The 14990-nt window shown below is 42.7% G+C and overlaps 1 protein-coding gene across 1 annotated transcript in view; it reads left to right on the top strand.

Moving 5' to 3' along the window:
- Positions 1-14990, top strand: part of kcnh5b (potassium voltage-gated channel, subfamily H (eag-related), member 5b) — a 265385-nt gene that overhangs the window by 200023 nt on the left and 50372 nt on the right. The window contains exon 15 of the mRNA XM_039786509.1: positions 7337-7533. Coding sequence (XP_039642443.1) covers positions 7337-7533 — 197 coding nt within the window. The remainder of the gene's footprint in view (positions 1-7336; positions 7534-14990) is intronic.

The raw sequence follows: 14990 nt of genomic DNA, 5'->3' as shown, positions 1-14990 counted from the left end.
TTTGTGTCTCTGGTGCTTCCACACACATACAAACTTTGAAAAAAATCCATCCATGCTGTTCTGAGTGAGATACGGTTTCTGAATGTGTCCTGCCTTCAGTCTCCAGGTGAGCTGGTCAAAATCAGCACGGCTTGTGACGTCACAAGCTGAAACGAGCTGGCTAACCACAACCGTTCGCTCGTAGCATTAACGTAGCTAGCATGCTACCTAGTTCTCAATAGCAAAGGGCAGTCTCCATGTAATGTACTCCAGTACTGTGGTGGGGGGCGATTGCTTGACATCTTCCCGGATCCATTTTCCTCATATGTTTATTCTATGTATAATTCTGTCATCCTGATGATTGATTGTCTATATACCAGGGGTCTTCAACGTTTTGTAGGCCAACGACCCCTTTACTCAATTCAATTCAATTGTATTTATAGTGTAAAATCACAACAGGAGTTATATCAGGACACTTTACAGATAGAGTAGGTCTAGACCACACTCTATAATTTACAAAGACCCAGCAATCCACCCCCCCCCCCCCATGAGCAGGCAAAAAGAGGGATGCAGTAGGGACCCCCTACATATATTGTTTAAAACAAGTTGCATGTTAAACTGGGCGGGATGGATGAAAATGAATGGATAATAATTTATTATTTATATGTACACTACCGGTCAAAAGTTTTATAACACCCCAATTCTTTTTGTTTTTTATTGAAATTTCAGCAGTTCAAGTCCAATGAATAGCTTGAAATGGTACAAAGGTAAGTGGTGAACTGCCTGAGGTAAAAAAAAAAAAAGTAAGGTTAACCAAAACTGAAAAATAATGTACATTTCAGAATTTTACAAAAAGGCCTTTTTCAGGGAACAAGACATGGGTAAGCAATGTAAAGCTGTTCTGCAGCAATGGAGGTTGATCAAGCTTTGAAAGTTGGTGCTACCAATTCCCACAGGTGTTCACACTTGTCTGGATTACTTACAACCCCCTCTGTTTGGATAAAAGTATTGTTGGAACACACTACCGTACCCTCGTGAGCATTATTTGAACAGTATTGTACTGCAGAAAGTAGTGTGTTGCTATGAAAATGGCAGGAAAAAGGCAATTAACAATGGAAGAGAGACAGACCATCATAACACTTAAGAATGTTGGTCTTTCCTACAGAGAAATTGCGAAGAAAGTCAAGGTGTCAGTGAGTACAGTATTCTTCAGCATCAAAAGGCACTTAGAAACTGGGGGAAACTCTGACAGGAAGAGGTCTGGCAGACCCAAAGCCACAACAGAATCACAAGACAAGTTTCTGAGAGTCAACAGCTTGCGTGATAGGCGGCACACAGGACAACAGCTTCAAGCACAGCTTAATAGTGGTCGTAATAAGCAAGTCTCAGTTTCAACTGGAAAGAGAAGACTTGGAGCTGCAGGTTTGATAGGTCGAGTTGCAGCAAGAAAGCCATTGCTAAGACGTCAGAATAAGAAAAAGAGGCTTGCCTGGGCCAAGAAACATCGTCAATGGACTACTGAAGACTGGAAGAAGGTGTTATGGACTGATGAATCAAAATTTGAAATCTTCGGTTCATCACGCAGGATTTTTGTACGCCGTCGAGTAGGTGAAAGGATGGTTCCTCAGTGTGTGACATCAGCTGTCAAACATGGAGGAGGAAGCGTGATGGTCTGGGGCTGTTTTGCTGGATCCACGGTCGGTGATTTGTACAGAGTGAAAGGCACCCTGAACCAAAACTGCTACCACAGCATTTTGCAGCGCCATGCAGTACCCTCTGGTATGCGCCTAGTTGGTCAGGGGTTCATCCTACAGCAAGATAATGTCCCTAAACATAAGTCCAAGCTATGCCAGAACTACCTTAGCAAAAAAGAAAAAGATGGTAAGCTTAAAAACATGGAGTGGCCAGCACAGTCCCCAGACTTAAACCCCATTGAGCTGGTTTGGGATGAACTGGAAGTGAAAGCAAAGCAACCTACAAGTGCCACACATTCATGGGAACTACTGCAACAGAGTTGGGAAGAAGTTTCTGGAGAATATTTGATTTCCATTGTAGAAAGAATGCCACGAGTGTGTTCAGCTGTTATATCTGCCAAAGGGGGCTACTTTGATGAGTCAAAAATTTAGAATACATTTTGGTTTATAAATTGATTCCATGATTTCTTTTTTAACTTAAATTGTTCATTTGTTCTATTGTTTCATTTCAGAGTACAATAAGACATTGAACTGCATGAATTTCAATAAAAACCTGGAAAAATTGGGGTGTTCTAAAACTTTCGACCGGTAGTGTATATATTTATACATCATCCGGAAGGCAGAGTGAATCCTTAAGCTTAATATATATCTACCAGTAGTCTCGCATTGCCAGACCTTCCTCCACAGCGCTGCGGAGGAGGGTCTGGCTAGTCCACACAGCATTCTGGGTTGGGAGAAAAACGTGCTTTGGTTTATTGGCATTTCTTTAAACCAATCCCAGTCGTCTTGGGCGGCGCTGGACAGAGCCACGGTGCCTCTGTAAAATTTTGGAAAGCAACTTGTTTTGGTGGAACATGTGTATGTTCAAAAGTAGTTTTAGTCATGCAACAGAAAACTCAGATTGGACAGATAGTCTAGCTAGCTGTCTGGATTTACCCTGCAGAGATCTGAGGAGCAGTTCACCATAGTCCTCAGAAATCCACCAGAGGTTAGAACGCCAACACAAAGACAGAGGGAGGGGACGGACATCCGGCCGAAAAGAGTGAAATCCAGCGGAATTTCCAGCAGCTACCATAGTAGCTACCTTACCTATTGTAAGCTTATCTTCAGTGTGTAAATGAAATGTTTTTTGTCCGTCTTGAAGAGGGATCCTTCCTCAGTTGATCTTCCTGAGCTTTCTTCATTTTTTTCTCCGCTTTTTTCCTTATCCAAATCCATGGTCGAAGAGGTATGTATGCTGTGCAGATTGTAAAGTCCAGTGGCGGCTGCTGGTCTTTCAAAGAGGGGAAGCTCATTTTCGGCCTACATCATAAAAAATGAAAATGCTCTGTGACCTACTAGTTGTACTAACTAGGTGTCTTTTCCAGTGACTTGACCAGTGTCCTCTCAATGGCCAGCAGAGCTAGGCTGCTGAAACGGCTTTGGCCCATTGTGTTACGGGCAGGGCTGGACTGGCCATCTGGCATACCGGGCATTTTCCCGGTGGGCCGAAGCCCTTTTGGGCCGAATCGCCGATATAAATAGGCCTTTTTTATTTTTTTGGCCGGGCCGGCCCATAAAGAACTCACAGCGGCCCATTGGTTAATTTTCTTTATTGGCACTGGCCTGACCCAATCAAATCATGGAACCCCGGGCCGCAAATTTACGAATCCCACTATGGCCACGCCTCCCGGCCCTGAGACACGAGCTGTAATAGTTATGCTGGAAGTTTAGCATTCACGTTAAAATGGACAAACGACCACCAACGCGCAAGGGAGGTGCAGAGAAATGACAGGAGAAAAAGATTAAGAATCTACAGGCGGATTCCTCAAAATGTGCCAAATTTTCGGACGTTCGGGGCTGTAGTAGCTGCTTCAACATCAGCATTACCTGAAGTAGAGGAGAGTAACCGTGTCAGGGCCATGGGAGCGAGTGAGGACAAGATGGAAGAGAGAGTAGATGACGGTGTGTGTGTGTGTGTGTGTGTGTGTGTGTGTGTGTGTGTGTGTGTGTGTGTGTGTGTGCGTGTGTGCGCCACGTCATAACGATAACAAGCCGTTTGGTTGTAACATTAAAGTTAGTGGCTGTCAGGTAACCTATCTGCTTAAGCTTACATTGAAAATGCTAGCGGTTAGCCTGTTGGGTAGCTGAAAAGTCTGTGTGATCTATAAAATCGGGCATCAATGTTCCTTGAATGGCTTAATTAGCTTCTCTTGTATTGGTGCTCTTTTCCAGGGCATATACTACTCTCAGCTTTATTGGAGCTTTTGGGAAGGGTTATAGTTATGGTTATTGTATTTAGCAGACACTTTCTATCTTACAATAGTTAAAATTAACAATAAACTGTTTTTAAAGTTTTAAGCCAATATTAAGCAAAATAGTAATAATAACAATAATTTCAATACAATATAAAATATCAATAATAAAAATACCATAAATATACAAATCATAACTCTAAGAATGAAATCATTATTTAAATGTAAGAGCAACAGTCTTGAGACCCCTCTTGAAGGATCCAAAACGATCACATGAACGCTGAACACTAGGCAACTCATATCATAGAATGCACGCATATTTTAAGAGGACTGTCTGCAGAGAATGTGTCTGACCAATCACGGTGGGTGTGGGCCGCCTGGGCCAAAAATGTCAGGGCCAATTTATTGTCCCAGTCCAGCCCTGGTTACGGGTGTAGGACTTGAGCCGCTTTAAACAGGAGAAGCTCCTTTCTACACCTGCAGATGTAGCTCCAATTGTTGCCACTAATGAGAACAATTTGTAAAGCTGAGGCATTGCACTGTCCATCTCCATGTCTTTAAAGAACAGCATCTAATCACACAGCTTTCCCCTGTTACCCTGCAAGTCCTGATCTGAATACAGGACTTGAAGTTCAGACCTCAGTCTCTCTGAATCAAAGTGATGGCCATAACTTTTCAGGACACTTTGGAAGCCTCCTCTGGAAACACGTCATCAAATTCATCATTCGTCAATTCGTCATCAAATTTCCCTGGATTGACTCATTCTAAGAAGAGCATACTTTCCAAATTTGAAAAATGTCAAGGCCTGGCCGGGTTCGGACAGATATTTAGAAATGATGTTCGTGTTCGGTTTGGGCTCGGTCACATCAGCACGATAAGGCATTGAACATTTTAAATTTAAAACAGCTTTTTAGGTAGGTTTCACTTGATGCAAAGGTGTGTTTTTGTACCCTAACATCGATCTTTCTGTGTGCGGAAATTCGAAATTTTGACATTTGATATTTACTAATGCCTTCCTACAGCTGCTTAATAAAAGCGGGCTTTCCACACAAACAAATGTATGTGTCATTAGTATGAAATTTTAACTGTGTCGGGCTCGGACGGAAATTTCTTAATGCCTGTCAGGCTCGGGCCGGGTTCGCTTACTGCTCTGTTGGACACAGGCCGGGCTTGGACAGAAAAATGCGGCCCGATCCGCACTCTAATGTGAAATTCCATCGAGTAGGAGCGTTTCTGGGCAACCTTGAACAGCCTGCAGTGGGCAAACCCAGTGAGTGATGCAAAAAGTCATGACAGCAGCCCCATCATAGGTCTGTGCCACAAGCTTATCCTTAAAATTGAAGCCCTGCTTGTTCTCATTTAATACATCAAAAACCGACTCAGCATCGGCCCCCAGAAAGAAAAATCCCATAAAGCGCTCCTGAATTTTACCTGCACTATTCACATAGCGAACAACGACAGAGAGTTGGGCATGGCAGGATATATCAGTTTTTTCATCCACCTGCCATCTAAAAAAGGGAGCATCCTGAATTTCATCTCTGATCTTATCAGAAACTGTGGCTGCAAGAGCAGAGATCAAGTCATTTTGAATAGTATGGGACCTACCAGAAAACACAGTTGAGGACTCGAATTGTGTGGCCAGGACAGAGTCATATTTAGCTAATGTTTCTGTGAACTCCCTGTAATTCCCCTTGTTGGATGATTCACTACTCTCATCATGTCCCCTAAATGACAGCTCCTGCCGGCCAAGCCAGGATGTCCCATCAATAAGGTGGTTTTGGAAGGCCCTGTTTAGTTTGACTGTTTCCTTATGTTTAGCCACTTGAATGTGAGCACCATCATTGATTGCATGCTCAACCCTGATCCTGCCCATGCAACTTAATCTTGCACATGCACTCACATGTTCATTGCACTTTTCATGCCTTTTATATGCCCTGTCAAAGTTAGACAGATCTCCAAACCCCACCTTTGACCAAACAACACATCCGTGAGAAGGTTTCATCAAGACGCATGGCCAGCAGTACATTTTCTTTGTCACAGCACTTCCAGTCAGCCAGCTAACTTTGTCATACCACGAGAGCTGAACAGACCTGTTACTGTGCCCTGTTTTTTGCACTAAATCAATCTTAGGTGTTGATCTGCCCTGATGTTGAATTATAAGTTTCTCCTCATAAGGAAGACTTTCAAATGGCTTCGCCAAAATCAGGTCGACAATATTAGCATTGTTTTCCATCATGTGCAGTTTGTTAGCTGGCTAGTTCACCCCTACAACACTAGCCTGGCCTACTGTATAAATGAATGAACGAACAAACGATCTAACCAAACGATATAAAACTCGAAGGAGGAAATGTGGGAGTTAGGTTAAACTGAAACAATGAATGTGGTGTATAATTGTATGAAATGTATGATGAAAATTGGCTAGCAATTTCACCAAGCAAATACCAAGAAATAGGTTGCAGAAGTTCGTCTTTCGACTACACTTGCAAAGTCTGCGATGGGACTGAGCTCAAATAGCTTCGGCGACTTGTTATGGTACAAAAATGCTGTCAATCGAAAGGAGATGCAGTCCTTCGACAGACCCTCCAATCATCACGCAGAAGCCCGGAGTCCAGGCCAGCCCACTCCTCCATTCACCCCCAGAGACGCTGAGCGTCTGTGGGCGGGACATAATCACAGCATTTATCCAATGACCGTCTAGTTTTGAAGCACTGACAAAAAGTGTTCAAATCAGCCCCATTGAGGTCAACGGACGCCAGGCCTCAACAGGGAAATGCACTGAGACGCTACGGGAATGTATGAGAAGGAAATCGAGTCAGCTGATTCTGAACCAACTCGTCTTCGAGATGAAGGTGTTCTAACGCATTTTTAGTCAATAAAATAACAATAGTACATATTTGAACATTCATTTATTGACATTTTAGGGGAAGCCGAGCTTAACTTAGCAGTCTTAAGTGAGAAATATCCATCGCAATCCATCATCCCATTCCTAAAACCACAAATGACACCTTAAAATGGTCTTGTTATGTCCGCCCAACAGTCCAAAACCAAAAGATATTCAGTTTACTATTGCATAACATAAAGAAAAGCAGAAAATCGTCACAACCAAGAGGCTGGAATTAGGTAATGTTCAGCATTTATACTGAAAAAAAAACAAATTAAACATTTCATCAGTTATTAAAATAGATGTTTAATTTTCTATCAATCACTCTTCATGAAATTGAATGAAATAAAATCTGAAATACAGGTTGTGGAACTAAATCTAAAGCATCCCAGTTAATGACTGGACGCTGGTGATTGAGGTATGGGCCAGGAGCCAGGACCATCTCACACCTATTGAAGATTTTGATTATTTGAATTCTTCCCTTATTAGCTTTACCCGAGGTGTCATCTTTATCAACGTTTCAATAATGGAACCTCTTGTGTCCTCAGGTAAAGGCGATGTGTTTGGTGACATCTTTTGGAAGGAAACCACCCTGGCCCACGCGTGCGCCAACGTCCGAGCGCTGACGTACTGCGACCTCCACGTCATCAAGAGGGAAGCCTTGCTCAAGGTGCTGGAGTTTTACACGGCCTTCGCCAACTCCTTCTCCCGCAACCTCATCCTCACCTGCAACCTGCGCAAGCGGGTAAGGTATCCCGCTCTGTGGACACACACACACACAGGACACACACATAGGACTGACACACACAGGACACACACACACAAACAGGACAAACACACACACACAGGACTGACACACACAGGACTGACACATACAGGACAGACACACACACACAGGACACACAGGACAGACAGGACAGACACACACAGGACAGATACCAACAGGACAGACACACCGAACACACACACAGACATAACACACACACACACAGGACACACACACACAGGACACACACACACACACACACAGGACATATACACACACACACACAGGACATACACACACAGGACATACACACAGGAACGACACACACAGGACACACACACACAGGACGCACACACAGGACACACACACAGGACACACACACACAGGACAAACTGTAAGTCAGACAAACGGTTGTATGCTTCCCCAGTGTGACGTTGACTTGTTGTCTGATTTTGTACTCACTAATGACTGACTTCAAGCTGCTCTCACATCATTTCCAGCCAACACTTACTCTGTGTTAGCCCGCATAGATTTTGTTGTAGTTATTGAAGTTTATCAAGAATGGTAATTAATATTGACAATTCCCAGTAGTCCCAGTATATGAAGATAATACAGTAGCAAAGAACTGAAGATTTCCACAACCTAAACAGTTTTTGAGTCCTTTATTTTCCTGGATCAACTTGAAATATTGTTTTGACAGACAGAGGCCTGGCTAGGTTTCCAGAGGTGGCATCTGCTGGCTAGCTAAGTAGTAAAGTTGCCTAACTTATTTCTTATTTGTCTGTTATAAACTTTGTCATCACTACCGCGTAGCATTGTGGGATATTTATGCCAGTATCCAGTGTTGAGCATACTATAGATTCATGTTACGACCATCTGTCTTGATTATTTCAACTTTCATTTGTAAAAATTGTGTGTTTTTTTTGTCTTTTGGTGGATGGCTCTTTATCCTGTAGATCAATATCCCTGAGCCTCAGTTGCTGTTGTTGTGAAGAAGAAGCCAGTCAGAGCTGTGGCAAATTCACAACACCTCATTGATGTAGTTTGGAAAAAAAGCTGCACCATAATTGTTGGATTTAACCAAAATTAATTCACAAAAATTAACAAAACCAAAATCCAAAAAGGAACGTTTCATTAGGTTTCTACGAAGTGTAAATTTACTATTGGAGGCACAGTATAGAATTGTAAGCTCTGTGATTGAATGTTTCTTACTGAACTGCACCTTGGGAGTCTAGTTGACCTCTGCTTCAGTTGTTATGCCCGCAGGCTTCTTGTACCTTTTGACTTTGTATCAAAGAAGCAGATATTTTCGAACACTGATGATGCATCAGTGTTAGAAGTAGTGTTAGTGCTTCAACTGTCAGTCGGCCAGCAATGTTCATGAGAAAATGAACCAGACTTTATTAGACAAGACTGGGGTGCCTGATGGGAAATCTAAGAGGGAAATCAGGGATTGTGGGGTCGAAACAGGTGAGCGGTAAACTAGCTCATTTGATTTTTGTCATTTCTCTTCCTTTCTGAGAACAGTGAGTATACAAGTACAGGCTTAAGCGCATTCAGAGGCCGACCATCTGACATTCCCTCTTTATTTTCTTTCCTTTACACACCCTCTCTTCTTCTCTCATAACAAGTCTGTTGTTGTTTACTGCGTTGTTTTTCATACTTCATATGCCCTCTGCTCAATAGGTCTTTTTCTCAGCGTGCATCGAACACAATAAATTATACATACAATACTGGTTGCCTCATTATGTCCTGTGCCCTTTGGACGGTTCTTCCTGACATCCTAGCAGGCAGTCTCTTCGATCTGAACCGCAGTTTTCACTCTCCGTGTTTCTGTGTGTGTTTTAATTCCATAGTCTATAATTTATTGATGCATTTATTCCATACCTGGCCCTACATCTGGGTCTGCAAGTGACTGTATGCTGCACACACAATTATACATTTTACTTGACACTTTGCTGCTATTGTTCCGTAACTTGACTTAGTTAGTTAAGTATTATTTTACAATATTGTGTATGCATAATGTGTGTGTGATGCATGGGTAAACATGTTTACGTCCAAGAATATCTGTTCTTCCATTAAACATGACACAAGACGCTGATTCAGAATGGACACTGAGTTGGCCCTAACTCCAGCTCTATAGTAGCAACAGCTATTAATTAAAATAAAACACATATAAAAATGTATTGATCGCTGTTGTCTAAAGGCTGCAGATATATGTCTGAAGGAGGTGATGGCTGCATATAGAACAGCCCTCGACTTTTTTTAATTTTTTGGTTAATACAAAAGTAGAGAGAAAAAGAAAACTCCAATGCTCCCACCCACCACCCTCTTACCCACAGGGTTACAAACGTACAATACCTCCATTCCACAGACATCATTGTATCAATTGTTATAAACAATCAATAAGTAAGATAAACGGACACAATATATGTATATAACACAGAGAAAGAATATAATAATAATATAAAATAAAAAAATAAATAAAAAATAAATAATAATAAATAAGTAAATGGTAAATAATATGGGGGTTCACTCTTTTGCTTTAGTAAATTTGATATGGTATCCACTCTATTCTTCATCAAGGGGGTCTCGGAGAGAGTCAAAAAAGGTAAAGAAGGGCTTCCATATGATACTAAATGTTTGGGAGGACCTTATAAGCGTATATTTAATTTTTTCTAGTTGTAAAAAGTGCATCACATTCTTCACCCAATGAGCAAAGGATGGGGGAGAAAGGATTAAACGTCTAGCCATGAGTGTGGTAAATGCTATGACCACATCTGCATTATCCGGTAGCTGAGCCTGAGATTTTCCTGGTGCTACGCCAAAAAGAGCACAAAGTGGGTCGGGGTCTAATTGGGTTTTAAACATTTCGCTGAAAGAACTAAAAATACGCATCCAGAATGAATTAAGACTTGGGCATGACCAGAGCATATGTATTAGGTCTGCTGGTTGGCCCCTGCACCGAGGGCAACAGGGATCATGGGTTGGGTAGATCCTCGCCAGTCTGGCATTAGTGAAGTGGGCCCTATGCACAACCTTCAGCTGTATTAGGCCATGTTTAGCGGACGTAGAAGAAGTGTGTATCAGGTCCAAAATGGAGTCCCATTGGTTATCTGTTAGAAGTAATCCAAGATCGGAGCCCCAGGCTTCTTTTAAGTGATTGGTGGGGTATGAGCTAATACTGTTGATGAGATCATAAAGCCGCGAGATAAATCCTTTGCTGATTAGTTTCAATGCAAGGATATCATCAATATGTGATTGAGTGGGTTTATCTGGGAATGAACCAAATGTCTTTTTTGTGAAGCTCCTGACCTGCAAATATCGGAAGAAATGGTTCTTAGGTAAGTCATAAAGTTCAGATAATTGGGAAAAACTCGCAAATGTACCTTCTATGTATAAGTTATGAATTGCTCTAATCCCTTTGTTGGACCATAACATGAATGCAGGATCCGTGCAGGAGGGGGGAAACATGTGGTTAGACCTCACAGGGGATAGGATAGAGGTTCCTTGAAGCCCAAAGTGTTTCCTAAATTGAACCTATATGCGTATTGAGTGGTTAACTATGATATTGGAGCTCAAGTTTTTGCCAAGCAGGGGCAGAGTTGCGCAGACCACTGAACGCAGATTGTCTCGGCATGATGAAAACTCCAATTGCACCCATTAGCCGAGTCTATGTCTAAGATCTGACGAGAGATACTACCTAATTTTGAATATTTTTCTTTTTTGATAGCGGAAGAGTAAGCTATTATGTGGCCTCGAAGGTACGCTTTAAGCGTCTCCCACAATGTAGCAAATGAAATATCTGGGGAAGTGTTGGTCTCTAAAAAAAATTTTTATTTGGGCTGAAATGAACTCTATGAATTTATAATCTGACAGCAGAAGAGGGTTAAGTCTCCATGTTCTATTTAATGGAGGGCGGTTTGGAAGGTCTACCTCAAATAGAAAGGCACTATGGTCAGATATAAAAATGCTGTCATAACAGCAGGATCTCACCTTAGGCAACAATCTATTATCCAGTAGGAAATAATCAATCCGGGTGTAGGTGTGGTGTACATGGGAGAAAAAGGAGTAAGCTCTAGTGTGAGGGAACTTAAATCTCCAAACATCTGAGAGCCCACACTGGATCATAAAGTCATGCACAGCCCCAGCTGCTCTAATAAGATGCTGGGGGGGTTGATGAAGACCTATCCATGGTGACATCCAGTACTAGGTTGAAGTCACCTCCCACTATAAGTAACCCACTGTCCAATTTGGGTATGGCCAAAAATAACTTTTCAAAAAATTGACTGTCATCGCAGTTAGGGGCATACACATTCACCAAAATTACAAGGTTGGCGAAGAGTTCTCCAACAACAATAATATATCGCCCATTGGGGTCACCAATCACCTCTTGCGATTGAAAGGGGATTGCTTTGTTTATTAATATGGCCGTTCCTCTAGCTTTGGCATTAAATTTGCAGCCCTCGACTTTTAATGCTCTCTGTGTGCACACGCTTGACTTCATAAGCATTTGTAAATTCCAGTGGAAATTCCAAAACACTCCATTTAAACGCACAAATTGTAACGTTACGCCTCTAGGACTCTCAATGAAAACAGTAACAAAGGACGGAGTTTGGTGACGTTGTGAAGTAGCGTGGGATCATGGGAGTTGTAGTTTTCATTGCAGTCAGTTTCTTCCAGTTAGGACTGCTTCAGTGTTTTTATCCACAGAGGTCTCCTCCTCTCCAAAACAAATGGACCTGCTGATTAAAACCGGTGAGAACACTGAAGAAAGCAGTTCCACGTCAAAATCAGTGTTTCTCTGACGCTGTTGGGCTCGCCGGCGGACGGGCTGCGAGCCGAGCTGCCGCTACCGTTTGCTCAGCTGGTTTCTCTGAGAACTTAGGATCCAGACATCCGATGACTCAAATCCTTCATCCGGTTAAAATAAAAGTGCATCGTGGGGCACCTGGATAGCTTACCTAGTTGAGTGTGCGCCCCCTTTGCTCAGTCCTTGCCGCAGCCGCCGCAGGTTCAACTCCGACCTGCCGCCCTTTGCTGCATGTCATTCCCCCTCTCTCTCCCCTTTCACATCTTCAGCTGTCCTATATAGTAAAACAATAACTAAAAATGTGGCTTAACACTGGATAATGGGTCAATTTAGGACGGCCTCTGGCAGACTACCACACTGCTGACGCACGCGACCAAATGTAACGGAGTGGTACCTTGAATATAATGACAGATATCTCTAGGTTTGAACACTATTGGAAACATTTGGGATAACCCAAGTACACAACTCAACTAAATATATAACATATAGGCTAGGTCTAGTCGTTTTTAGACATTTGAATGCAGAAATATTACATATTATAACTTTAAACCCAAGTACATTTTCGGAAACTGAAATTGTTCTTTCAATATGTTGAGCTGTAAACTGTGTCCAGCTGACCTGCTGTGTTCTAACTAAAACACAGCCTTATAATCACTACCACATTACAGAGGTCTCTCCAGAACACTTCCAATGAATTTCTTCCTTTCTAAGGCCCTTAAAATAAAGCATCACTTTACATATTTTTTTACTTATTATTACATGTTTCTCTCTGTAGAAGAACAAAGCAGAAACAACAGTACCTATAGAAACTTGATGTTATTTCAGTTCCTTTTTACAGAGCAGAGCAGCTGGAACCTTCTCTTTGTTTTGCTGGTTTGCTTGACTGAGAAGTGAGTGAGACCTGATCAGTTACTGAGAAAACTTTGGCATCAGTTAAAAGATTTATTCTGGGAAAGACTACTTCTTCATTAGAAAGGACAGGGCGCTCATTTCATTGCGTCCCCAGCGTGTGATTTAGGCTTTAAAATGAGTTAGAAAAGCTTAAAACTACCATTACAATGAGATAATGGCTTGTTTTCAACACCATCTCCCTTCATCCCGGGTCGGCAGCTCCACCTGCTTCAATGCAGTGGGTCTCGATTCGTCAACAGGCCTTTAAACAAGCTTAGCTTAGCTCTGGGAAAAAGTGTCTGCTCTGAGCAGACACTGTGTCCAAACTGAGTTAATTGTTAAGACGGACACTTTTCCCGGTGGTCCCCTCATGTAAACACAGAACAGAAATGGCGATGTGGGCGGAGCTCTTTCTCCTCTCCTCAGTTAGCTCTTTTGTTGCCGGGATGCGTGACAGCTGCTCGAGTGCCGCCATGATGAAGATAAACATCCTGTAGCGGGACAGACAGGCCTGCGGGCCTCGGCGGAGACTGGGATGGGTGTCAGCACTAACTTGCCCTGTCACTTATGCAATAATGGCTGGCTACCAATCTGCATCCATAAGCACTTTCCTTTCTTTTTCCAGCTCATCCTCAGCCTCCCTCTCCTCATGACTCTCCTTCTCTCTGTCCTGCTCGGACTTTAATTCTTGTCTCTTTTTGTCAGCGGCAACATCTTTATTTTTTTGTATGTATCCTCACAGCAGTATCAGACCGCCTCCTCTACCTCATCATTTGAGATTGATGGGGATGGCTTAATGGATCTGTTTGAAAGTATTTTCCTGCAGAGGAAATAGAGCTGCTGCGCTGGTTCCGTGGCTGCCTTCTGTATGTGAATCCATATAAGACATGGGCCGTTTTCTCATAGAAACTCTGGACAATGTCCGCACAATCAGGTGCGGACATTGTCTGACGTCTCCTTTACTCACATGTAGCACACAACAGGAAATCATCCTGGGCCCGGGTACAGCGTGCAGCAGGCAGTACCCAACCGAGTCTCTCGTGCCGTTCCTTGGATTTATCAGACAATTTTGGCATCAGCCCTTACCGACAGAAATTCCTCAATCGCGTCTCTCCAGTTAGACATTTTCGTCGATTTACATCTTCATGTAAATCACCCTTCTTTGTCTTGTTTTTTTTTCCGGTTTGGTGCCTGCCCCCTGATAGAAACGCCATCAACACGCCAACTGGCTCGCTGTGAATTCTGCGGACAATGAGCTGCTCTATTCACACATGGGCTCAATAAGACATTACACAGACTCTGGACCCGGGACCTGGCAGTGTAAAGACCGTTTAATGTCCCCTCCAACTGGTTCGGACATTTCTGTTCTCACATACAGCTCCGCTGGGTAATGTCTAAGTAAGTTGAGGGTTGCGGTGCATTCGTGCTGTAGTGATTATCAAGTAGGGATTTGGTTTTTGTTTTTAATAAGTTTGTGTTCATGCTACTACCATTTGGAGTGGCTGAAGATGGACTTTGAAAACATTCATGCATTACCTTGGACGTACTTGCCCGCTTGTTGTGCTAGGACTTTGTTTCTCTTCATTGATCGGCCTTTTCTATGCTGATGAAGATATGAATCAGTCAGTAAAATCAGCTCCTCTATTCTTTATGTCACTGTGGTTGCCGTGGTCGCGGCAAGTGGAAAAAATGGAACCATCGTTTACTCCAAATGCAGCAGTGAAGAGAGCAC

This window comes from Perca fluviatilis, chromosome 20 (genome assembly GCF_010015445.1).
Source record: "Perca fluviatilis chromosome 20, GENO_Pfluv_1.0, whole genome shotgun sequence".
Taxonomy (NCBI): domain Eukaryota; kingdom Metazoa; phylum Chordata; class Actinopteri; order Perciformes; family Percidae; genus Perca; species Perca fluviatilis.
The sequence above is the reverse complement of the archived record's forward strand: the minus strand, read 5'-3'. Positions and strand labels throughout refer to the sequence as shown.